Source organism: Hippocampus bargibanti, linkage group LG01 (genome assembly GCF_051943395.1).
Source record: "Hippocampus bargibanti isolate YZ-2025 linkage group LG01, ASM5194339v1, whole genome shotgun sequence".
Taxonomy (NCBI): domain Eukaryota; kingdom Metazoa; phylum Chordata; class Actinopteri; order Syngnathiformes; family Syngnathidae; genus Hippocampus; species Hippocampus bargibanti.
This window is the reverse complement of record NC_142734.1, coordinates 21560539-21584368: the sequence shown is the minus strand read 5'-3', so window position 1 is coordinate 21584368 and position 23830 is coordinate 21560539. Positions and strand designations below refer to the sequence as shown.

Genomic DNA, 23830 nt, shown 5'->3' with positions numbered 1-23830 from the left:
TGCCACATTTGATGGACACTTGCGTTAGTGGCTTGCCATTTGCTTCAAGTGTGGTTTTCCACATCCTCATCGAGTTTGCAACGAAGGCTCTCAGGGTCCTGTTGACCTTATACAACTCCAAGCATTCAGTGATCCATGTGTGTGGCATCGAGTCATATGCTTTCTTGTAATCAATCCAGGCTGTGCACAGGTTGGTATGTCGGGACCTGCAGTCTTGAGCGACTGTTCTGTCAACCAGCAGCTGATGTTTGGCACCTCTAGTATCTCTACTAATGCCTTTCTGTGCTTTGCTCATGTATTGATCCATGTGTCCACTTATCTTAGCCGCAATGATGCCTGACATGAGCTTCCATGTTGTGGAGAGACAGGTTATTGGCCGATAGTTGGAAGGAACTGCACCCTTTGAGGAATCCTTTATGATCAGGATTGTTCGCCCTTCGGTTAGCCATCCTGGGTGAGTCCCATCCATCAGCAACTGGTTCATTTGTGCTGCTAGGCGCTCGTGGAGAGCTGTGAGTTTCTTTAGCCAGTAGGTGTGGACCATATCCGGGCCTGGTGCCGTCCAGTTTTTCATGCCTGAGACTCTTCCTTGTATATCTGCTGCTGTGATGGTAACTGGGTTCTGTTCAGGGAGGTTGCTGTGCTCCTCTTTCAGAGTCACCAGCCATTGTGCACTGCTGTTATGTGAGACCTCCTTCTCCCATATGCCTTTCCAGTATCTTTCAGTTTCCAGCCTTGGAGGGTCTGCTCTGCTGTTAGAACCCTGCCACTGAGCGTACACTTTCGCAGGTTGTGTTGCGAACAGCCTGTTTATTCTTCTGGCCTCATTCTCTTTCGTGTACCTCTTTAGGCGACTGGACAAGGCCTGGAGCCTTTGTTTGGCAGTTTCGAGTGCTTCAGGTATGGTTATCTGCATGTACCTCTTGGGTATTGGCCTTTTATTCACACCTCTCTGGATCTCCGTCAATTGACTCACATCTTTCCGAGCCGCCTTGATCTTGGCCTCCAACCGTCTTTTCCATGGTGGGTAATGAATCTCGTGGCTCTCATGGTTGCTCTTGTAGCCAAGCATCTCTAGGATCACTGATGCTGAGGTGTATATCAGCTCATTGGTTTCCGTGATCGTTCCGGTCGGGATCGTTCTCAGTGCTGCATTCACAGTTTCCATGAGACTTTCAGGTGGTACTTCACATAGCCGTTGTAATCGGTGTCTTCGTTGCCCAGTTTTCATTCTTGCCATGATCTTATCTCTCAGGTCAGTTGCTGCCTCGCTCAGCATTTCATTCATTGGGGCTGGCTTCCCAATCTCATCATTCATTGGGGCTTGCCTCCCAATCTCTGGTTGAACCTCTTCCCCTGATGTGGCAGCCTGGGGCCCGTCACCTCGGAATTTGTGTTGTACCTCATCAATCTCAAGTTGTGATAGCAATTGCCGTTTGTGGATATTGGAACACTGAGCTACTAGTTGTTTCGTGGTCAACCGTGACTGTGGGTTTCGAAGTAACCATTCAGCCCCCATTCTTCGCATGTAACCCCTCTGACTAGGGTTGCTTGAGTAGTAGCATTCCAACAGAGCCATGTTATCGCATCTCGTCCATCTCCGCTTTGTTCCAGTAGCCCATTTTTCATCAGGGTGCTCTGGTTCCCCAGCACCTGACGCAGACCTTGTTTGGCCGGGCGACGTCTGAGCCGGCATGTCATTCCATTTATTGTCTCTCATCATTGTATGAGGTAGGCATTAGCGTGAAGGGTCTTGCCCAAGGACCCACACTGGATGATGTCATTGTGCTCATTTTCTCTGCGGGAACCCTCGTCTCCCATATGCCAAACCGATGCCTTATCAACTGAGCTATCCAGCCGTATATATATATATATATATATATACATATATATATATATATATATATATATATATATATATATATATATATACACATACATATATATATATACATATATACACATACATATATATATACATATGTCTGTGTAAGCTCTCAGTCGTACAGGAGTGGTCCATCGATGAGAAGGTTTCTTCAGCCGTCATCTGTACAATTTTGAAGGTTTCGGACGTTTCGCCTCCTATCCAAGACGCTTCGTCAGCGAACTAAAGTCTGACTGGTCGTATCGGCCCTATTTATGTATCCCTAATGTCCAGGCATGGCGGCGCCGGACACAGCTATGATAGGTCCCTACTCTCTGGTTTGAAAGGGGGGTAAAAGAAGCGATTCTTATAAAACAACAAAAATCCTTCTTTAAACCGGTCTGGTGGGGTGAGGTTCAATTTGGATCGTTCATACAATTGTTCATACAATAGCTTGCTTAGGCAAAACAGGTTAGGCAACATTCGTAATGCTGATGAGGTGATACCGGTGGGAGTGGGGGAAATAGGCCAGTCGTTAGTCAGGAATGTAGAAACAATCAGTGGGGCCACAGGGAGGGGTTCTCTGCTCCCCCCAACCTGAGAGTAGGGACCTATCATAGCTGTGTCCGGCGCCGCCATGCCTGGACATTAGGGATATATAAATGGGGCCGATACGACCAGTCAGACTTTAGTTCGCTGACGAAGCCTCTTGGATAGGAGGCGAAACGTCCGAAACCTTCAAAATTGCACAGATGACGGCTGAAGAAACCTTCTCATCGAAATATATATATATATATATATATATATATATATATATATATATATATATATATATATATATATATAGCGGCTGGATAGCTCAGTTGATAAGGCATATATATATAATATATACATATACATACATATATATATATATATATATATATATATATATATATATATATATATATATATATATATATATATATATATATATATATATATATATATATATATATATATATATATATATATATATATATATATATATATATATATATATATATATATATATATTCAACCAGAGATTGGGAGGCAAGCCCCAATGAATAATGAGATTGGGAAGCCAGCCCCAATAAATGAAATGCTGAGCGAGGCAGCAAATGACCTGAGAGATAAGATCATGGCAAGAATGAAAACTGGGCAACGAAGGCACCGATTACAACGGCTATGTGAAGTACCACCTGAAAGTCTCATGGAAACTGTGAATGCAGCACTGAGAACGATCCCGACCGGAACGATCACGGAAACCAATGAGCTGATATACACCTCAGCATCAGTGATCCTAGACATGCTTGGCTACAAGAGCAACCATGAGAGCCACGAGATTCATTACCTACCATGGAAAAGACGGTTGGAGGCCAAGATCAAGGCGGCTCGGAAAGATGTGAGTCAATTGACGGAGACCCAGAGAGGTGTCAATAAAAGGCCAATACCCAAGAGGTACATGCAGATAACCATACCTGAAGCACTCGAAACTGCCAAACAAAGGCTCCAGGCCTTGACCAGTCGCCTAAAGAGGTACACGAAAGAGAATGAGGCTAGAAGAATAAACAGGCTGTTTGCAACACAACCTGCGAAAGTGTACGCTCAGTGGCAGGGTTCTAACAGCAGAGCAGATCCTCCAAGGCTGGAAACTGAAAGGCATATGGGAGAAGGAGGTCGCACATAACAGCAGCGCACAATGGCTGGTGAGCAACCTCCCTGAACAGAACTCAGTTACCATCACAGCGGCAGATATACAAGAAAGAGTCTCAGGTATGAAAAACTGGACGGCACCAGGCCCGGATATGGTCCACACCTACTGGCTAAAGAAACTCACAGCTCTCCACGAGCGCCTAGCAGCACAAATGAACCAGTTGCTGATGGATGGGACTCACCCAGGATGGCTAACCGAAGGGCGAACAATCCTGATCATGAAGGATTCCTAAAAGGGTGCAGTTCCTTCCAACTATCGGCCAATAACCTGTCTCTCCACAACATGTCAGGCATCATTGCGGCTAAGATAAGTGGACATGGTTGGAACCAAGATGGCGCCGCGGATGGCAGCCTCGGTCACACGCTCCCTAGTATTGTTCCTGGTTTTGTCATTTTCATTTGTTTTTTTGCGATCCTACGCGACTCAGTTACACGAGGGAAGAGTTACTGAGCATTGGGGAATCCACTCTTGGACTATTTTCACCGACACACCAAAATCTACAAGGTTTTTCGGGGCTGCTCGCGAGCGGCGTAGCAGCTCTGTAAGGAGCTTTGAGACGCCAGCGTAGGAGGGGGAAGCGAGCCGGCGTGCTCGTCAAGATACGGCAGCGTGGATTTCGAACGCCGCTCCCATCGATCCACCTCGCTAATCTACGCTCACTACCAAACAAGATGGACGAACTTCTGCTTCTCACAAAGACCAATAAAACGTTTGCCCGCTCTGCTGCGCTGTGCTTCACTGAGACTTGGCTCAGTGACCGCCACCCGGATTCCGCGCTACACCTACCCGGATTCCGTCTCCTTCGGGCCGACCGTGACACGGAGCAATCGGGGAAATCCAAAGGCGGTGGACTATGCTTCTACATCAACGAAGAATGGTGCACCGATGTCACGATGCTCGACGCACACTGCAGCCCTGGTTTGGAATCGCTGTCTCTCAACTGCAAGCCATTCTACTCGCCACGTTCAAGTTCCTGGGAATCACAGTCTCCCAGGACATGAAGTGGGAGGTCAACACCAACTCTATCCTGAAAAAGGCCCAACAGAGAATGTACTTCCTGAGGCTGCTAAAGAAGCATGGCCTGCCACAGGAGGTGCTGCAACATTTCTACACGGCTGTCATCGAATCCATCCTGTGTTCTTCCATCACCGTTTGGTTCGGGGCCGCCACAAAAATGGACAAAATCCGACTTCAACGGACAGTTAGGATGGCGGAAAAAATCATTGGCACCGCCCTACCCACTCTCGAGGACTTGCACACTGCAAGAATCCAAACTAGGGCGCGGAGAATCCTACTGGACCCTCCGCACCCTGCCCACCACCTTTTCCAGCTACTCCCTTCAGGCAGGCGCTACCGATCCATGCGCACCAAATCCAGCAGACATTTAAACAGCTTCTTCCTCCAAGCCATTAACTCTTTGAACTCTTTCAACAGTAGCCAAAATGGAACTGTATAGTGCCACTTAGCAGTTTTTTTTTACGACGATACTAGTGCAGCGTGTTCTACCGGAAACAAATTCCTTGTGTGTTCTACATACTTGGCAATAAAGATGATTCTGATTCTGACATCATGGATCAATACATGAGCAAAGCATAGAAAGGCATTAGTAGAGATACTAGAGGTGCCAAACATCAGCTGCTGGTTGACAGAACAGTCGCACAAGACTGCAGGTCCCGACATACCAACCTGTGCACAGCCTGGATTGATTACAAGAAAGCATATGACCGATGCCACACACATGGATCACTGAATGCTTGGAGTTGTATAAGGTCAACAGGACCATGAGAGCCTTCGTTGCAAACTCGATGACGATGTGGAAAACCACACTTGAAGCCAATGGCAAGCCACTAACGCAAGTGTCATTCAAATGTGGCATATACCAAGGTGATGCACTCTCCCCGTTGCTGTTCTGCATAGGACTGAACCCCCTCAGCCAGATAATCGCCAAGACAGGCTATGGATACCGCCTCAGAAATGGAGCTACGATCAGTCACCTCCTCTACATGGATGACATAAAGCTGTATGCTAGAGCGAAAGGGACATAGACTCCCTGATCCACACACATCTACAGCAGTGATATTGGAATGTCATTCGGGCTGGAGAAATGTAGTCGGATGGTGACTAAGAGGGGCAAGGTAGTCCACACTGAAGGGGTCTCACTCCCTGAAGGAACAATAGCAGATATTGAAAACAGCTACAAGTACCTCGGTCCAATGGCAACCTCGAATTAGCAACAAGGAAATCGGCTACGACCAAATACCTCCAGCGGGTGAGGCAAGTCCTCAGAAGCCAGCTCAATGGCAAGTACAAGACCCGGCAATAAACAGCTATTCTCTGCCAGTGATCAGATACCCTGCAGGAATAATAAGGTGGCCAAAGGAAGAGATTCAGACCACGGATGTTAAGACCCGAAAACGCCTCACCATGCACGGAGGGTTCCATCCCAAGTCCAGAGACTGTACACAAGCCGTAAGGAAGGAGGCTGGGGACGAGTGAGTGTGAGAGCCACTGTCCAGGATGAAACATCCAAGCTCCATGAATACATCAAAGAGAAGACTCCAACGGATGATGTACTCAGAGAATGTCTCAGACAATGGGGAACAGAGGATGAGGTGCTGGATGAGGGACAATCATGGGAGGAAAAGCCCCTACACGGGATGTACCACCGAACCATAGCAGAAGTGGCTGATCTCAAGAAGTCCTATCAGTGGCTAGAGAGGGCTGGCCTAAAGGGCAGCACAGAGGCACTCATCCTGGCTGCCCAAGAGCAGGCCCTGAACACCAGACCCATTGAGGCAGGGATATACCACAGCAGACAAGACCCAAGGTGTAGGTTGTGCAAAGAGGCACCTGAGACAATCCAACACATAACTGCAGGGTGTAAGATGCTGGCAGGGAAAGCCTACATGGAGCGCCATAACCAGGTGGCTGGCATAGTCTACCGAAATATCTGTGCGGAGTATGGACTGGAAACCCCAAGGTCAAAATGGGAAACACCTCCCAAAGTGGTGGCGAATGACCGAGCAAAGATCCTGTGGGACTTCCAGATACAGACTGACAAGATGGTAATGGCCAACCAACCAGATATCGTGCTCATAGATAAAGGGGAAAGGAAAGCCGTTGTGGATGTAGCGGTCCCGAGTGATGGAAACATCAGAAAGAAGGAACATGAGAAAATTGAGAAATACCAAGGGCTCAGAGAGGAGCTGGAGAGAGCCTGGAAGGTAAAGGTGACAGTCGTGCCTGTGGTGGTCGGAGCACTCGGGGCAGTGACCCCCAAACTCGACGAGTGGTTGCAACAGATCCCGGGAACAACATCGGACATCTCGGTCCAGAAAAATGGGGGACAGACACCACCCATGAGGGGTGAGACGAGGACACATATATATATATATATATATATATATATATATATATATATATATATATATATATATATATATATATATATACAGTAAAGTCTCGTTATATCGATATCGGATATATCGATAGTCCCGGTTATATCGATACTATTTCTATGCACGCACGGAGAAAATTACATGCAAACAGGGTCGGATATATCGATAGTCCCGGTTATATCGATATTTTTTCGGACTCCCTTGAATATCGATATAACGAGACTTTACTGTATATATATATATATATATATATATATATATATATATATATATATATATATATATATATATATATATATATATATATATATATATATATATATATATACTGTACTTCCTGAGGCTGCTAAAGAAACATGGCCTGCCACAGGAGGTGCTGCAACATTTCTAAACGGCTGTCATCGAATCCATCCTGTGTTCTTCCATAACCGTTTGGTTCGGGGCCGCCACAAAAATGGACAAAATCCGACTTCAACGGACAGTTAAGACGGCAGAAAAAAAATCATTGGCACCGCCCTACCCACTCTCGAAGACTTGCACACTGCAAGAATCCAAACTAGGGCACGGAAAATCCTACTGGACCCTCCACACCCTGCACACCACCTTTTCCAGCTACTCCCCTCAGGCAGGCGCTACCGATCCATGCGCACCAAATCCAGCAGATATTTAAACAGCTTCTTCCCCCAAGCCATTAACTCTTTGAACTCTTTGAACTCTTTCAACAGTAGCCAAAATGGAACTGTATAGTGCCACTTAGCAGTTTTTTTTTGACGACGATACTAGTGCAGCGTGTTCTACCGGAAACAAATTCCTTGTGTGTTCTACATACTTGGCAATAAAGATGATTCTGATTCTGATATATACATATACGTACACATACACATATACACATACACACACATATATATATATATAGTATTTGGTATTTAGTTCAAATGAAAAAAAAAACTGAGAAATCATGAAACCAACAGCAACTGTATCATTGTTATTTTGAGAGTTTGAGATGGACACATTCAATAAAAGCCAAAAAAAGATGTAAACAAACACCTGTGGGTGAGTGATGGCAAAGGTAGTAAGCAGGTCTGTGAGAGCGGTCAGATGTGGACTGTCTTCTGAGCCTGCGTAGTACGGATGGGCACGGTCTGTCCTTAAAACGTCTTTGAGTACATTTCCCCGGATGAACTCAAGATCCTCCTGACTGACGTGGGCCGTCCATTCTTTCTTCAACTGGTCGTACTCTCTCGTCTTTCGTTTCATATAGTCCATTCGTTCCTGTCCACTTAGTCCATCCGGGTAGGCGTTAAGGAGGTAGCGCCAAACAACCTAAAAACAACAGAAGAAAAATGGCATTGCAATGCAACACAACATCCAATTTTCCCCCCAAAATTGACACTTTCATGTCATGAATGCCGTGGAGACTTATACTAAAATTAACTAATTCACTGCAAGACGATGGCAAAAATGTTTCCACTCCAGTGCCAGGGTTTTTGTCATTTTCATTCCAGGACCCACAGAATATTGAATTTTAGGACTACATAAACATTCAATGCAGCGTTAGAAATCTTAGACTCTCTTCATTCATCAGAAAAAAAGGAGTTAATTCCTAAGTTATATGGTTCTGAAGTTACTGTATCTGAGCTAGAAATGGGGCGGCTGTTAAAAAGGCAAATGCTGTCCCCTCGTGGGAGGAAAAAAACCTTGCCAGAGGTCTGACCAGTGCTTTATTGGCATCCCTCCCCAGCCCCACAATAAAAACCAAAATCCGAACAAATTTGGGAATGGCGCTCCACGTCACATTTTCAATTCCCAAATTAATTCGGGAATGGCAGTGAATGTAAACTACAGTGAGACCTCAGCTTACGAACACCTTATCTTACGAACTTTTCGTCTTACGAACGTCAAATTTATGAAAATCAAACCTTGAAATACGCACTACTTTTCGCGATATACACCCACCACGGCTGGCGGAGTGTTCTTCGGAACTGGCGGAGTGATCTTCGGATCTTCGACGGAAGCACAGGACCGAACAGCGCTCCAGCCGGCGCTACTTTCGACGCCCCTCTCTCTGAATTCACACGTCAATCGCCTCCGAGGAGCTTTTTGCAGATAATTTTACTATTATGGGCCCGAAAAAAAAACCCACCACAGGCTCGTGTTCAGCCGGAGAAGACACAAAAAATAAAATCACCGTCGAGGAGAACGCGATCATTGAGAAACACGAACGAGGTGTGCGTTTGTGGCGTCACATGTGCACACCGCGGCTGTCATGTGAATCTCAGCCACCATCCTTCGCCTAAAAGCTTTACAGTCTTCAGCGACTCGTTGAAATGAAATGAAACTGAAGTGTCGCGAGCAGCGGCGCCGCACCAGCTGTCAACTCGCACGTGACAATTTCGGCGTCATTAGTCACGTGAAAGCATCGACTAAATAACGCCTTTGTCTAAAGTTTACACAACACTGTAAAGCTTTTAGGCGAAGGATGGTTGCAATGGTGGAAATGAAGAATGTTACTCTCAGGGAAGTGACACACAGCGTGAGAGATGTGTCAGGCTGAGATTCACATGACAGCCGCGGTGTGCACATGTGACGCCACAAACGAACACCTTGTTCGTGTTTCTCACATCGACTAAATAACGCCTTTGTGTAAAGTTTACACAAAGGCGTTATTTAGTCGATGCTTTCACGTGACTAATGACGCGTTTTATTTCGCGTCCGTGGAATCATTGGACTCGCGCCTTTTGTTGTAATAAATTCTCTGCCAGCACCTACTGGACTCGAAGTGGATGCAGATGACATCGAGGAGCTTGTTGCTGACCATAATGAGGTCCTCAACACAGAGGATATCATTTGTTCAGGCTTTTATTGAACAGTTCCATCCAGAAAAGGCTATGAGAATCATCAACATGATGAATGATAATGTGACGCCTCAGTTTCCTAAGACATTACAAGTCAGAAAGCAACAGGTGTCAATTAAGAGCCATCAACGACCATCACAAATGTAACTAAAGTGACTTTATTATTTATTTCACTCCTACCTCACTGGCCGCTCACAGTTTATCCAAATTACCTCATTCACTTCACGGTCCTCCCCTGTGTCTTCTGGTGTGCCCCAAGGTTCTGTCCTGGGGCCCCTTCTCTTTATTATATACCTTCTTCCCCTTGGTGATATCTTCCGCAAATTTGGAATTCATTTTCACTGCTTCGCGGATGACACCCAGCTCTACCTCTCCAGTAAACCCGACGCCTCTCTTCCACCTGCATCCCTTACACTTTGCCTCTCAGAAATCAAATCCTGGTTTTCTCATAACTTTCTCAAACTAAACAGCGAAAAAACTGAACTTCTCCTTGTCGGTACAAAATCCACCCTTCACAAAGCAAACAGTTTCTCTCTCACCATTGACAATTCTACCGTGTCCCCCGCCCTTCAGGTTAAGAGCCTGGGTGTCATCCTTGATAGCACACTATCTTTTCACTCCCACATAAATAACATAACCCGGTCTGCATATTTTCTCCTCCGCAATATCAATCGTCTCCGTCCCTCTCTCACCCCTCACACCACTGCTATCCTCGTCCACAGTCTCGTCACCTCCCGTATCGATTATTGTAATTCACTTCTTTTCGGGGTCAATCAAAAATGTCTCCATAAACTCCAACTAGTCCAAAATTCCTCAGCCCGGATCATCACAAAAACCCCCTCATTTCACCACATCACTCCTGTCCTCCAACAGCTCCACTGGCTCCCTGTTAAACTCCGTATTGAATTCAAGATACTTCTGTTTACATTTAAAGCCATCCATAACCTTGCCCCCCCTATCTGTCTGACCTAATTCAAATCTCCGTTCCTACTCGGGCCCTCAGATCCTCTTCCTCCCTCCACCTCTACACGCCCTCTGCCCGTCTCACAACGATGGGGTGCAGAGCTTTCAGCCGCTCCGCTCCTAAACTCTGGAACTCACTTCCACCCAACATCCGCAACATTGACTCCCTTCCTACTTTCAAATCTCACCTGAAAACCCACCTCTTTAAACTTGCTTACATGGTCTAATTTATTATGCTGTTTTATTATTTATTGCTTTATGCATGATTTTACTGTTTTGTGTGTTGTCTTTGTTGTAAAGTGTCCTTGAGTGTTCAGAAAGGCGCTTGTAAATTAAATGTATTATTATTGTTATTATTATTATACAGTGCAGTGTATTTTTTTTTCATTACAATACAATAGCACATTTATTATACATAGAATAAGGTATGGTGTGTGTAGTTTTAAGGCTTATTTAGTTTAAAAGTATATTTTATGGAAACCTGGGAACGGATTATTCCCATTTTAATGGTTTCCTTTGGGAATTTTTTTTTGTGATACACACTTTCTGGCTTACACACTCTGTCTGGGAACCAATTAAGTTCGAAGGCTGAGGTCTCACTGTAATCAAAAATGTCCCCAGAGTCCAGAATGTTAACTACAATTAGTGTATTTGTTTGTTTGTTTGTTTGTTTTTTTGCAGGGGGCGATGTTTAATTATTTGCAAGAAGGATCAGTGGGAAGTCTTTACTTAAATATTTTAGCAGATGTACGAACCCCCACCTTGCGCAGTGACGGTTCAACACCACCATGGTAGATCCGCAGCCTTAGGTCCTCTGGTCGTGTCAACTGTCCTAGACCATTGAGATAACTGTGAAACTCACTGTCACTCAACGGGGGCTTGAAAGGTTTGAGCTCTTCCCCATAAGACCAGCTGAAGGCTTGCTGGACTCGTGTCAGTGTCCGGCCGACCTAAACACAAATTCATGAGAGCCGAATGACAACGGAGATGCACTGTGTGGAAGTTAAAGGTTTGGATAGTCTTGGTTAAAAATGGACCTGAGACATTAAAGACTGGGTGAAAGGAAGTGCTGCAGTTGCCAAGGATCTGGTCCTCTCTGAAAGAAGCTGCTCAGAGCCAATCACATCTTTGGCACTGATGATATCCCAGTCTTCCATCACAGGACCTCAAATTAAACAAACAGTGACACATTGTTAATGCATTCGCATTTACCAACATTTTTAAACATGAAAGATTCAAGAGAGTCTTTCCCGATTGTATTACATTTAAACAGCAAACATTTCTGACCTTAGTTTCAGAAAGCATTTCAAACTGAAGTAATTTGTGTAAATCTATTTTTTTTTAAATGCATGAGTGGAATGATGTGGAGGACTGTTATTTGTGTTCTTACTGTCTTCTGATGGTTTCATGTCCATCTTGAGTTGTAAATATGGTTCGGCTGCACTGGCAAATGCAACATCCAAATCCCGATCAGATGTTAAAGTCAGGTACATCTCTGCAACGCCAACACCTCGAGACATGTAACTGATCTCAAAATTCCGCCTCCTGGTTTTCGAAAACAAGCAACATTTTGGCATATTGCAATCAAATTGACTTGATACTTTTAAAGTCAAAAACATTTTAGTTACCCAGTCAAATCAAAAGCTTTAATTAGAATATGCTGCAGCACCTCCAAGGATGTAATTTGAGGATCAACGGCAAAGGATCGAAGCTCCACAGGAAGTGCACCATCATATTTCTGAAATACATTAGGGTGCATTACAAATTTATAACCAAAACATCACAGGGATGTATATGTACGGATGGATATCATGGGCTACATAACTACAAAAGCAAGGTCGGTCATACATATCAGAAATGTACTTTTTGACAAAACATAACATTGTAGCCGTTGAGGAAAGAGCACACACGACTAAATGTGGAGACGTGTTTATTCCAACGGGTAACAAGTGGATCTAACTCAAACAGAAAATGCAGTGAAATATATGTAACATTAACGCGCCCCCTGCCGTGCACCTTCTGGGTGAGATGACTGGTCCTAGTGCCCGCCACACAGCCCTTCCAGAACACCCAGAAGGAAGGTCAAGGTGAAAATTTTGCATGGGGCTTGACCAGCCTGCCACAACGACTACGCAGTCCGTCGTTCGGTGGTGAAGGTGAACTAATTTGGGCAGGTGATCCGGGTGAGACCTGAGTGGGGGAACGACACTCAACCCTGGCATGCCGCGGTGAGGCTGGAGGTTTCGGAGGGCGTCCGCGACGTGGGACCTGGGCCGGCGAAACGTCCTCGCCTGCAACTAAATGAGCCGGTTTGAGTCTGTCTATTGAAATGCCCTCCTTCGCCCACCCATATCGAGCGCAAACCTCTTCTCCCAGGCTCGAACACTCTAAAAGGGCTATCGTACGGCGGCCGGAGGGGAGAGCGGTGGGCATCGTGACGCACAAAAACAAACCGGGCTGACCTAAGAGCAGACGGAACGAATACTTTGGGGACGCAGTGGTGAAATGGTGCTGGAGTCAGGGGCTCTCCTGGCAAAAGGGGGAAAGAAGGTGTACCCGAAGCTTCAGGCAGAAATTTACCAGGAACGCAGAGTGGCTAACCGAATACCAACTCTGCCGGAGCGGCGTTAAGGTCTTCTTTTGGGGCCGAACGTAACCCGAGCAGGACCCACGGAAGCCGGTCGACCCAGTTACCGTCCGATAGTGCGGCCCGTAGCACGGCTTTAAGTTATGGGTGGAAACGTTAGCACATCCCGTTAGCCTGCGGGTGGTAGGCCATAGTGCGGTGTACCTGCACACACAAGGACTGCGCCATGGCTGACCAGAGCTCGGACACAAACTGGGAGCCTCTGTCCGAAGTGATGTCGGATGGCGTGCCAAAACGTGCGACCCAGGATGACAGAAATGCGCGGGCAATGTCTGCCGAGGTCGTGGATGACAGGGGGACTGCTTCCGGCCACCTAGTGGCCTGATCGACCATAGTGAGGAGATGTGTGCAACCCTGCGAAGGAAGGAGGGGCCCGACCAGATCCACATGGACGTGGTCAAATCTCCTGGCCGGAATCGGAAAGGTTTCCAGATTTGCCTGGGTGTGCCTGTGGACTTTGGCGCGCTGACATGCCACGCATGCAGCTGCCCACTTCCTGACGTCCTTTCGTAACCCGGGACACACGATCACGCATGACAAATAATCGGCCACGTGCCGAATGTCTGTTATAATTCTGAAACAGCCGCTAAATGCTGTTGCTGTCGGGCCGACTACGGTTCAGTCACATGGCGAATGTGAGTGATTTGTGATCCACATATGCAGTGAACCGGCGCCCCTCGAGGAGGAAACAAAAATGGTGCGTCGCAAGATAGAGTGCTAACAACTCTATGTCGAAAACACTATACTTGCGTTCGTTATCTTGCAGCTTCCGACTGAAAAATGCAAGGGGATGCCATTCGTTTTCCACAAGCTGCTCGACCACAGCCCCTACGGCAACATCAGATGCATAGGTAGTCAAGGCCACCTGTGCGGTTTAGATCGGGTGGACCAGAAGAGTTGCACCCGCAAGAGCTTCCTTGGCTCGTTGAAAGGACTGTGCTTGTTGCGGGGGCCACTCGACGGGGTCATTAGCCTTCTTTTTTCTCAATGCGCCATAGAGGGGTTGAAGGAGGTCGGCTGCGTGAGGTAGGAACTGGTTATAAAAAGTAACCATGCCCAAAAACTCCTGCAGAGCCTTAACTCTGGCCGGGCGGGGGAAGTCCACCACTGCCTGCACTTTGGCAGTGAAGGGCATGGCACCCTGTGGAGAAATGCGGTACCCCAAGAAATCGATCTCGGACAGACCGAATTGGCACTTCACAGGATTAACGATAAGGCCGTGCGAATCAAGACACTTGAAAACCTTAGTTAAGTGCGACAGGTGTTCCTCCGGTGAAGGGCTGGCCACAAGGACGTCATCTAGAAAGACGAATACAAAATCGAGGCCTTGCAAGACTGAGTGCATCAGTCTTTGAAAGGTCTGTGTTGCCCCCTTCAGGCCAAAAGGCATGCTGAGAAATTCAAAAAGGCCAAATAAGGTTATTTACCGCAGTTTTCGGGACATCCTCTGCCCGTACCGGCACCTGGTGATAACCACGATCTGTCATGTGTGGTCATATTGTGGTCATATTGTTTAGCCGACGAAAATCAGCGCACGGCCGCCAAGAACCGTCACTTTTGGGCACCATGTGTCATGGTGAGGCCCACGGGCTGTTGGAACGCCTCACGATGCCCAAGCGCGAACTCCCCTTTCGCCATTGGCAATTTTGCCGCGTCGAGGCGACGAGCGCGGGCAAAAACTGGCGGGTCGACCGTGGGGATGTATCGGAATTGGAAAAGGCGGGAAATCGGTCAGCAGACGTTCGTAAATTACGTCAAACGACGGTTAGAAATGTCCACAAGTAGTCCGTGGGCACATAAAAAATCTGCGACGATTATCGGAACTGTGATCGAGGCAACAATAAAATTCCACTTGAATTCCCGTTAGTGGAAGCGCACAGTCACCGACCTGGAGCCAAAGTTGGCGAGCCGTTAGCTGCGCACAAGGCAGGCCCGCATCCACCTGCCGTCTTGTCCGCCGCAGTGGGCGTCAGCAGGCTTACTTGTGCCCCGCTGTCCATAAGAAAACGTCTACCTGACGAGGAGTCCGTGATGAAAAGCAGCTCGCTTTCGTTGCCGGCGCCCACGGCTGCTACTGGGTGTTGGAGATTCCCGGAGCCTCGTCGGAGCAGGGGGGTAACGCAGCATTGAGCCTTGGCGCCAAATCGTCGATGGAAAAAGCAGATGGCCTTCCTGCGCCGCTTCTGCGATCCCACTTCGGCCACGACGGTCGGATCGATGCTTGATGCCACTTCACCGAGGGGTTCGGCCGTCACGCTTTGCACGGCGAACCGCCGTGTCGCCACAAGCACTCTGTCTGCTTCTTCCGCCAAACCACGATAGTCGCCGGTGGCTAGGCACGTAGAGTTAGCTAGCACGGCGCGCACTGCAGGTGGTAGCTGGCGAAGGAATATGTGGGGGAAAAGGAAACCGCCATCATCCGAATTTAACAGTGACAGCATTTTGTCCATGAGATCCACTGCTGTTCAGTCGCTGAGTCCGGGAAGGGAAAGAAGTCTGTCTGCTCTCTCAGAGGCCGATAGCGTGAACCGCCTGAGCAGCAGTTGTCTGAGCGCGTCGTACTTCCCGCATCGTGGAGGCGGGCGCAGAAGCTGCATCATGCGATGTGTTGTCGGATGGTCGAGGGACGCCACGACCTCATCTGTCGTGATGCCTCGTAGGTGGAAAAGCGCTTCCATATGCTGGAACCACGAAGCCGGGTCGCTGTGCCAGAACTCAGGCAACTTCGCAGCGTAGGCGACAGCTGCGAGTTGGGGCGCCGGTCGTGGCGACATGGCCGTAGAAGACACATCTTCGTCTGTTGCCATGAATATTTCCAAAGTCGGGGTCACCAGTGTAGCAGTTGAGGAAAGAGCACACACGAATGAATGTGGAGACGTGTTTATTCCAACGGCTAACAAGTGGATCTAACTCAAACAGAAAATGCAGTGAAATATATGTAACATATACCCGCCCCCTCCCGTGCACCTGCTGGGTGAGATGACTGGTCCTAGTGCCCACCACAACATCAAGAACTGTGTAGGTTTAAATAATGTGTTGATAAAAGGATGAATAAAGTATTCTGCGTTGCACAAGAGGCATTTCATTTATTTTACGGATTGTGGCAGGCACTAGGACAGGGCATCTCACCCAGCAGGTGCACAAATGTAATGAATTTAATTATGTCAGTCATTAGCAAATTTAAACTTGAATAAAGTCAAATTTTGCAACAATAAATGAAACATTTACATGAAACATTCACATCATTTTTTCACCACATGATCATTTAGAAATCACTTAGAAGTTAAATTGTTTCAATCGGCCTCTCAGGTGGTTTCACTTTCCTTGAGGATTTTCGGATAGCATGTCCTGGATTTAGAGGGGTTATAACAGTCTCTGTTACAGTCTCTGTTTGTTGACTTGCTATGGTTGGTTCTTTGAGAAGATCTGAGCGGCTTCTTCTTAAAACAGCACCTTCCTCTGTCTGAATGTTGTATAACCTTGGTTGGACCTGATGCAGAACAGTTCCTTTCTGTGACGATGTGTCTGTTTTGTCTTTGTACCATACTTGGTCACCGGTGTGTAGTTCAGGTAGGTTCCATGTTCCACTTTCAAGGTAGAACTTCTGTGTTTGTTTCTGTTGTTCTTTGATCTTCCTCACTTGCTCCCCTTCCTTTCTCGTTATCAGGTTTTCCGGGATGGGTAAGTTGGATCTCAGCACGTGTCCCATGAGTAGCTGGGCCGGAGACATACCACACTCGAGCGGTGTTGTGCGATACACCAGCAAGCTCTGGTAGACATCCGTTCCGCTGTCTCTTGCCTTGTACATCAGCCGTTTCACAGTCTTGACAGAACTTTCCACCAATCCATTGGTTTGTGGATAATGTGGACTTGAGGTTATGTGTTTAAAGTCCCACTCCTTCGCAAATTTTCTGAACTTCTCATTGACGAATTGTGGACCGTTATCAGAAAACACTTGGTTTGCAATCCCGTTTCGAGCAAATGTGGCCTTCATGCATGGTATCACTGTTTCTGCTGTTGTAGCTTGCAGTCTGCAAACCTCTGGATACAGGGAGTAGTAACCAAAAGATAATCTTTACCTTGACATGAAAACAGGTCAGCACCCACCTTCTGGTATGGTCTTTCTGGTGCTTGGTGTGGGTGTAGTGGTTCTGCCGGTTGATTTGCTTGATATTTGAGGAAAATTGTACATCTCGACACTTGATCTGTGATGTCTTGATTCATTCTAGGCCAGAACATCAGTTGTCATGCTCTTTTCCTTCATGAATCTTTTTGAGCATTTCATTTCTGAACGTCTTTGGAATGACAATCTTACTGCCTTTGTATATGATGTTGTGCACTACAGATAACTCCATCCTGTAATTCCAATATTCTGCTGCGTCTGGTGAACAATTTTGTTTCACTTCGGGCCATCCATTTTTGACGATTTGTTTCAATTGTTTCAGTGTCTCATTGTTGTTTGTTTCCACCCGTATAATCTCCATCTTTGCATCTGCAACTGGCAATGCACTTGTGATCATGTGTACATAAGCTTCAACTTCTTCAGCCAGTCTTGCCTTCGAGTGCTCTTTTGTGTTCAGAGGAAGGTGCTCTTTTGGGTCAACAGCTCTGGATAGCGTGTCAGCTGTATATATCAGTTTTCCAGGGGTGTATGCAACCAATGAGTAGCGTTGCAGCCTGATCATCATCATCATCATCAAGGGCTTGTGATCAGTCTCCACGCTGATTTCTTGTCCTGACACAAATTGATGAAATCTCTGACAGGCATACGTGATGCTGAGCAGTTCTTTTTCAATCTGTGCATAACGTGTTTCCGGATCCTTCATCGAACGTGATGCATATGCTACGGGTTGCCAGTCCTCATGTTTTTGTAGAAGTACTGCACCAAGCCCACTCTGTGATGCATCCGATTATACTTTGATTGTTTTTTCTGGATCATAGAATTTCAGTACTGGTTCCTCTGTGAGCAGCTTCATCAGTTCATTCCCAGCCTTTTCATGCTCATGATTCCATTGCCATTCTATCTTCTTCTCAGTTAGTTGTCTCATCTTTTCTGACAGGTTGGGTATGAATTTTCCCATGAAAGTGATCATCCCATTAAACCGTTGCACATCTTTTTTGCATTGTGGCCTTGGCATGTTTTCTATAGCGGACACTTTTCATGGGTCTGGTCTGATACCTTCACTGCTTCGGATATCTCCCACAAATGTCAATTCTGTTGCACCTAGCTGACATTTCTCTTTATTCAGCTACAGGTTTGCTTTTCTTGTTGCTTCTAGCACAGCTTTCAGTCTTTCGTCATGTTGAGCTCTGGTGGCACCCCAAATGATGATGTCATGCATTGAGGTATCAACTCCTTCCAAATGCTCATATATCATGTTGATTGTTTTGTGATAAACTTCAGGAGCTAAAGCAACGCCAAAAGGTAGTCTGAGTAATCTGTATCTTCCAAACGGAGTGTTGAAAGTACATAGTTTGGAACTTGGCTCATCCAGCTTCATTTGCCAAAATCCTGAAGAAGAATCTAGCTTGCTGAAATACTTTGCGTTTGAAAACTGTGCCATAATCTCTTCACGAGTAGGTAGCTTGAAGTGTTCTCTCTTGATGGCTCTGTTTAGATCTCTTGAATCCAGGCATATTCTGAGTTTTCCATTCTTTTTGTCTCTGACAACAAGGGAACTGACCCAGTCAGTCGGCTCATCAATTTCCTTTATTACATGCCTGCTCTCCATTCTGATTTTAGCTGCTTTTGTTTTATCTGGTGGCACACATTTGTCCACTCTGATTGTGTGTTCTCCTGGTAGGCAGCCTAACCCTTGAAACAAGTTTTTGTGCTGCTTCATCAGTTGATCATATACTGTCTCTTTTTGTCTGTCCACGACAAAAACTCTCTTCACTAGGTGTAGTCTCTCACATGCCGACAATCCTAGTAGACCCTGCACATCCCGTGGAACTATGATGAAAGATAGCTTATGTAATTGGCCTTTATGTGTCACACTCACAATGCATTTTCCTTTCAATGGTATGACTGCACACGCATAAGCTGTTACTTTCATGTTTGCTCTATGTATTTTTGCCGTACAAGTACAACATTTTTGTATGAATATCCTATTTTTATTGGGTTGTCTCACTCTTGCTTTCATATCAGCAGTCTTGTATTTGTTGAATCTGTGTGCATTTCTGGCCACAGCATCCACATTGCAGCTAGCCTCATTTAGCAGCTCTTTAGCCTGTGATTTAACAGTCTTAGCGGCTCTACACAGCGCCAAGGCTTTTTCCAGGTCCAGATCTGATTCACTGAGTAGCCGTTCTCTCAGTTTGTCTGTAATGCCACACACTATTCTGTCTTTGATCAGTGATTCTGTTAATCCACTGTTTCTCAGCTCATTAGCATATTGGTCAATAGTTTCTCCAACTGTCTGTACAGATGTGAAGAATCTGTGCCTTTCAAATGTCGCATTGCCTTTTGGAATGCAGTAAGCTTCAATGTTTTCCATTATTTTTGAAAGCTTCATCTTGTCATCCTCAGCATCAAATGTGAAGTTATTGTAGAACTCTAGAGCTTCCTCTCCCACAACGTGCAAAAACATGGATGCTTTCATCTTCGAATGGCTTTCATCAGCTCCAATTGCAGACAAATACAGACCACCTGTTTTTTTCCATCAGCGGTTTCGCGCCAAGGCGCGACGCTGCGTACCCCCCTGCCGCCACGAGGCTCCAGGAAACTACCAACACCGGCACCCAGTAGCAGCCGTGGGCGCCGGCAATGAAAGCGAGCTGCTTTTCATCACGGACTCGTCGTCAGGTAGACGTTTTCTTGTGGACAGCGGAGCACAAGTAAGCCTGCTGATGCCCACCGCTGCGGACAAGACGGCAGGTGGGTGCAGGCCTCCCCTGTGCGCAGCTAACGTCTCGCCCATCGCCAACCCCCGCCCGGCCACAGTTAAGGCTCTGCAGGAGTTTGTGGGCATAATCAATTTTTACAACCGTTTCTTCCTGACGCAGCCGACCTCCTACAACCCCTCTACGGCGCCTTGAGAAAAAAGAAGGCTAATGACCCAGTCGAGTGGGCCCCGCAACGAGCACAGTCCTTTCAACGAGCAAGGGACGCTCTCGCGAGTGCATCTCTTCTGGTCCACCCGATCTCAACCGCACAAGCAGCCTTGACTACCAATGCGTCTGATGTTGCCGTAGGGGCGGTGGTGGAGCAGCTTGTGGAGAACGAATGGCTGCAAGATAACGAACGCAAGTATAGTGTTTTCGACATAGAGTTGTTAGCACTCTATCTTGCAACACACCATTTTCGTTTCCTCCTCGAGGGGCGCCGGTTCACCGCATATATGGATCACAAACCACTCACATTCGCCATGTCGAATGTGAGTGAACCGTGGTCGGCCCGACAGCAACGGCATTTAGCAACCATTTCGGAATTCACAACAGACATTCAGCACGTGGCCGGCAAATGTAACCCCGTGGCCGATTGCTTGTCACGCGGGATCGTGTGTCCAGTCCAGCTCGGGGTGGATTTTTCAGAGATGGCCACCGCCCAATCTGAGGATCCGGACATCCACGAACTCAAGGCAGCAGGCACGGCCTTGAAACTTGAGGAGGCGGCACTGTGTGAAGGGGGTCCCGCTCTCCTCTGCAATGTGTCTACGGGTCGCACACGTCCCGTGGTTCCGCAGGAGTGGCGTCGGCGATTTTTTTATTCTATTCATTCCCTCTCACACCCTGTCTTCTGGGCATCAGTCAAACTACTTGGGGCCAAGTTTGTCTGGCCCGGGTTACGAAAAGACGTCAGGAAGTGGGCAGCTGCTTGCGTGGCATGTCAGCGTGCCAAAGTCCACAGGCACTCCCGGGAAAACCTGGAAACGTTTCCAATTCCGGCCAGGAGATTTGACCACATGCATCTGGTCGGGCCTGATAGAGTGTTTTATGCACATCAGTAAACATATTATGTTATTTCATGTTTAGTTTAGTACACACTATGATTATTGCACGTTTAATTTAGTTACATAGCATTATCAAGCTTATTAGATCAGTAGTCGTTGCAAAGAGACAACGGCTTCAACTTCAGTCTAAGACCCTCCCAACACTGAGTTGTCCGTAGCTGATTGGACAACAGATCACTGCTGTGGACATTCAAAAACTTGTCAGAGCGGGAGTTCGCTCTCTTTGTTCCTATCTTTGTTCGTGTGCTCATGTCTTCGCTCCTACCTAGACGAGAGTGTGCTTTTTCTGTCTCACTAGAATAAAGTAGTTTTTTTGTTCACCATCTATCGTCGTTCCTGATATTTTTATCACTGAACTTCTTTGAACACCGAACCAGGAAAGAAGCAAGAATTTAAACCGAACAGGGCCCCTCCCTCCTTCGCAGGGTTGCATACATCTCCTCACGATGGTCGATCGGACCACGAGATGGCCGGAAGCAGTCCCCTTGTCCTCCACGACCTCGGCAGATATCGCCCACGCATTTCTGTCGTCCTGGGTCGCACATTTCGGCACGCCATCCGATATCACTTCGGACAGAGGCCCGCAGTTTGTGTCCGAGCTCTGATCAGCCATGGCGCAGTCCTTGGGTGTGCAGGTACACCGCACTATGGCCTACCACCCTTAGGCTAACGGGATGATGTGTGAACGTTTCCACCGGTCACCGGGCCGCACTATCGGACGCTAACTGGGTCGACCAGCTTTAGTGGGTCTTGCTTGGGTTACGTTCAGCCCCAAAAGAAGACCTTAACGCCGCTCCGGCAGAGTTAGTGCTCGGTCAGCCACTTCGCGTTCCTGGTTAATTTCTGCCTGAAGCTTCGGGTGCACCTTCTTTCCCCCTTTTGCCAGGAGAGCCCCTTACTCCAGCACCATTTCACCATTGCGTCCACAAAATATTCGTTCCGTCTGCTCTTCGGTCAGCCCGTTTTGCCTTTGTGCCCACCGCTCTCCCCTCTGGCCGCCGTACGATGGCCCGTTTAGAGTGCTCGAACACAGTGAAAAGAGTTTTGTGCTTGATATGGGTGGGCGAAGGGAGGGCATTTCAATAGACGGGCACCAGGACCAGGCATCTCACCCAGCAGGTGCACGGGAGGGGACAGGTTTATGTTACATATATTTCACTGCATTTTCTGTTTGAGTGAGATCCACTTGTTAGCCGTTGGAATAAACACGTCTCCACATAAAGTCGTATGTGCTCCTTCCTCAACGGCTACAGGATAAACAAAAGCAAGCAATGGGTTTTTGATACGATTCATGTTGATTATATTCTGTAACGACATTGGCGTGGATAGACAATATTAATTTGTAATTCAAATTGGTGTCTTTGTTTAAGAAACTCAGGATAAATCGCTAGTGGAAAAACAAGTTTCAAAAAAGCTGCCGAGATGACAGTGAGGGGAAAATACGGGTTGGGACATTTTTGTCGTAATAATAACGGAAGAGACAGTATAAGGTGTTTTAATGGACGTCCAGAACTTAAAAAAATGCTTTTAAATGCTTTAAAAAAAAAACAGTATACTGTACTGATGCAGCTTCTTCGTTTGAGTTTAGAAGAGATGCACAGCGCAGATGAACGCGCGTGTTGTTGTGCGTGCCGAGTGACGTCATTCCGGACTGCTTTGACGTTCGTCCTGACGCAGGGTAGATATTTCTGCCTTATATTTTGTTACATTGGACAGACATTGTCAAGCACAATAGGGTATACAATAAGGTCTCAAAATAATATGATATCGAAGCACGCCGGCGATTTCAACAATGATGATCGTTATAAAATTCTGAACAAGATACGACCTCTGTGTCTGACATGTAACTGAAACGATTTCCGGGCATTTAAACGTGACGAAGTCTCACAATATGTACATGGAGAATTAAAATGTAAACTGCCCAAAAACACACATTACATAGAGCAACAGCAGTATTCTGGATTGTCACTAACTAGCCGACATACCTTCACTTTAACCCGAACTACGCCCCTCTCCTCGTCGCCTGCCATCTTTACAATTCGGTTTTGGATCAACGTGGCTCGTGGATAAAAATGTCCTTCTCACATCTACAGCAACATCATGATCAATAACATGATCAGGTTAGCCGAATGGCTCCTCTGGTGGTCTTCTTCGGATTTCCGTTCATAAAAGAATTTCACATTGTACTACTCCCATCTAGTGGTTACATTCTATATCGCTGTACTTATCCAAACTCTCATCGGACGGCTTCAAAATTTGAAAAGTTGAAAGGGTAGGAACCTATTTAGCTAATTCCTTCATCAAAACTACATTCTCTGTTATTTCTTTTGTTATAGTCCCTCAAAAGTGTTTCAATAATTTCATGCAACCTTGAGTCATGAGACCGAGATGTTGATGCATGCTGGGAAATATA

The 23830-nt window shown here is 46.6% G+C and overlaps 1 protein-coding gene across 2 annotated transcripts in view; it reads right to left on the bottom strand.

The window, feature by feature from the left end:
* tbc1d25 (TBC1 domain family, member 25) overlaps positions 1 to 23750 on the bottom strand; it is a 30848-nt gene extending 7098 nt beyond the window's left edge. Inside the window, exons 1-6 of one of the 2 annotated variants that reach the window (XM_089003662.1) lie at positions 23403 to 23750; positions 12447 to 12556; positions 12209 to 12363; positions 11856 to 11983; positions 11580 to 11768; positions 8048 to 8323 (exon numbers count right to left, since the gene is read on the bottom strand). In XM_089003662.1, the coding sequence (XP_088859788.1) occupies positions 8048 to 8323; positions 11580 to 11768; positions 11856 to 11983; positions 12209 to 12363; positions 12447 to 12556; positions 23403 to 23447 (903 nt within the window). In that variant the 5' untranslated portion in view covers positions 23448 to 23750. The remainder of the gene's footprint in view (positions 1 to 8047; positions 8324 to 11579; positions 11769 to 11855; positions 11984 to 12208; positions 12364 to 12446; positions 12557 to 23402) is intronic. The other variant, XM_089003672.1, reaches the window with a different exon arrangement.
* Between the last annotated feature and the right edge of the window lie 80 nt (positions 23751 to 23830).